Below are 630 nucleotides of genomic sequence, written 5' to 3'. Positions count from 1 at the left end.
ACTTTACACTTTACAATCTCAGTAGATGTGATAGCTCAGCAACAGTCAAACAGTGTAACAGAAATGGTGACTGGCTCATGGTGATATGAAAACCACATCCTACTGCACCCTCCACACTCTAATCAAGCCCAGCGTGCAACTGCCTGTGAACTGTGCAGGATGGTGCAAGGCGCAGACCAGAAGAGGCCAGCCCCCATGACTCGCTGCCATGGAAACCATTTGCAGGAGCTGGTGAGATGCTCTTTAAAGACTTGATAAGAATGCAACCCACTCTCTCCAGAAAGGGGATGGAAAACCACATAGCTGGTATAGTCAGGGCCTTCTGGGGGGTCAAACACATATAGCTCTAGAGAGGTTTCTGATGTTTGTACATATAAATCGGAAAGGAGCCTTAGTTAGCGCCACCTTATAAACCACCAGATCATGCCTCCCATCCTGCAGAGTGGTGCCATCTGGATTCATCAGTTTCACGAAGGCCACCCCAAATGCTCGCTCCGATTTATCTCTGGCTGAAAAGACAGAAATCCGTGTTTAGGCAGTGTGCAAAGACACCAGGAGGTGATGCTGATTGCACATTTTGCCCTGGGGTGTGACATTTAACTGTACTCTAATAAACACAGTTTAGCAAGT

General features: G+C 47.5%; 1 protein-coding gene across 1 annotated transcript in view; it reads right to left on the bottom strand.

Annotated features, from left to right (window-relative positions):
- Positions 1 to 630, bottom strand: part of LOC103606041 (dedicator of cytokinesis protein 5) — a gene marked incomplete at its 3' end in the record, with an annotated part of 132,284 nt that overhangs the window by 77,323 nt on the left and 54,331 nt on the right. Inside the window, exon 15 of the mRNA XM_008590639.1 lies at positions 406 to 509. Within this exon, the coding sequence (XP_008588861.1) occupies positions 406 to 509 (104 nt within the window). The remainder of the gene's footprint in view (positions 1 to 405; positions 510 to 630) is intronic.

Source organism: Galeopterus variegatus, unplaced genomic scaffold (genome assembly GCF_000696425.1).
Source record: "Galeopterus variegatus unplaced genomic scaffold, G_variegatus-3.0.2 Scaffold6238, whole genome shotgun sequence".
Taxonomy (NCBI): domain Eukaryota; kingdom Metazoa; phylum Chordata; class Mammalia; order Dermoptera; family Cynocephalidae; genus Galeopterus; species Galeopterus variegatus.
Note: the sequence above shows the minus strand (reverse complement) of the source record. Positions and strands in the feature narration are given on the sequence as shown.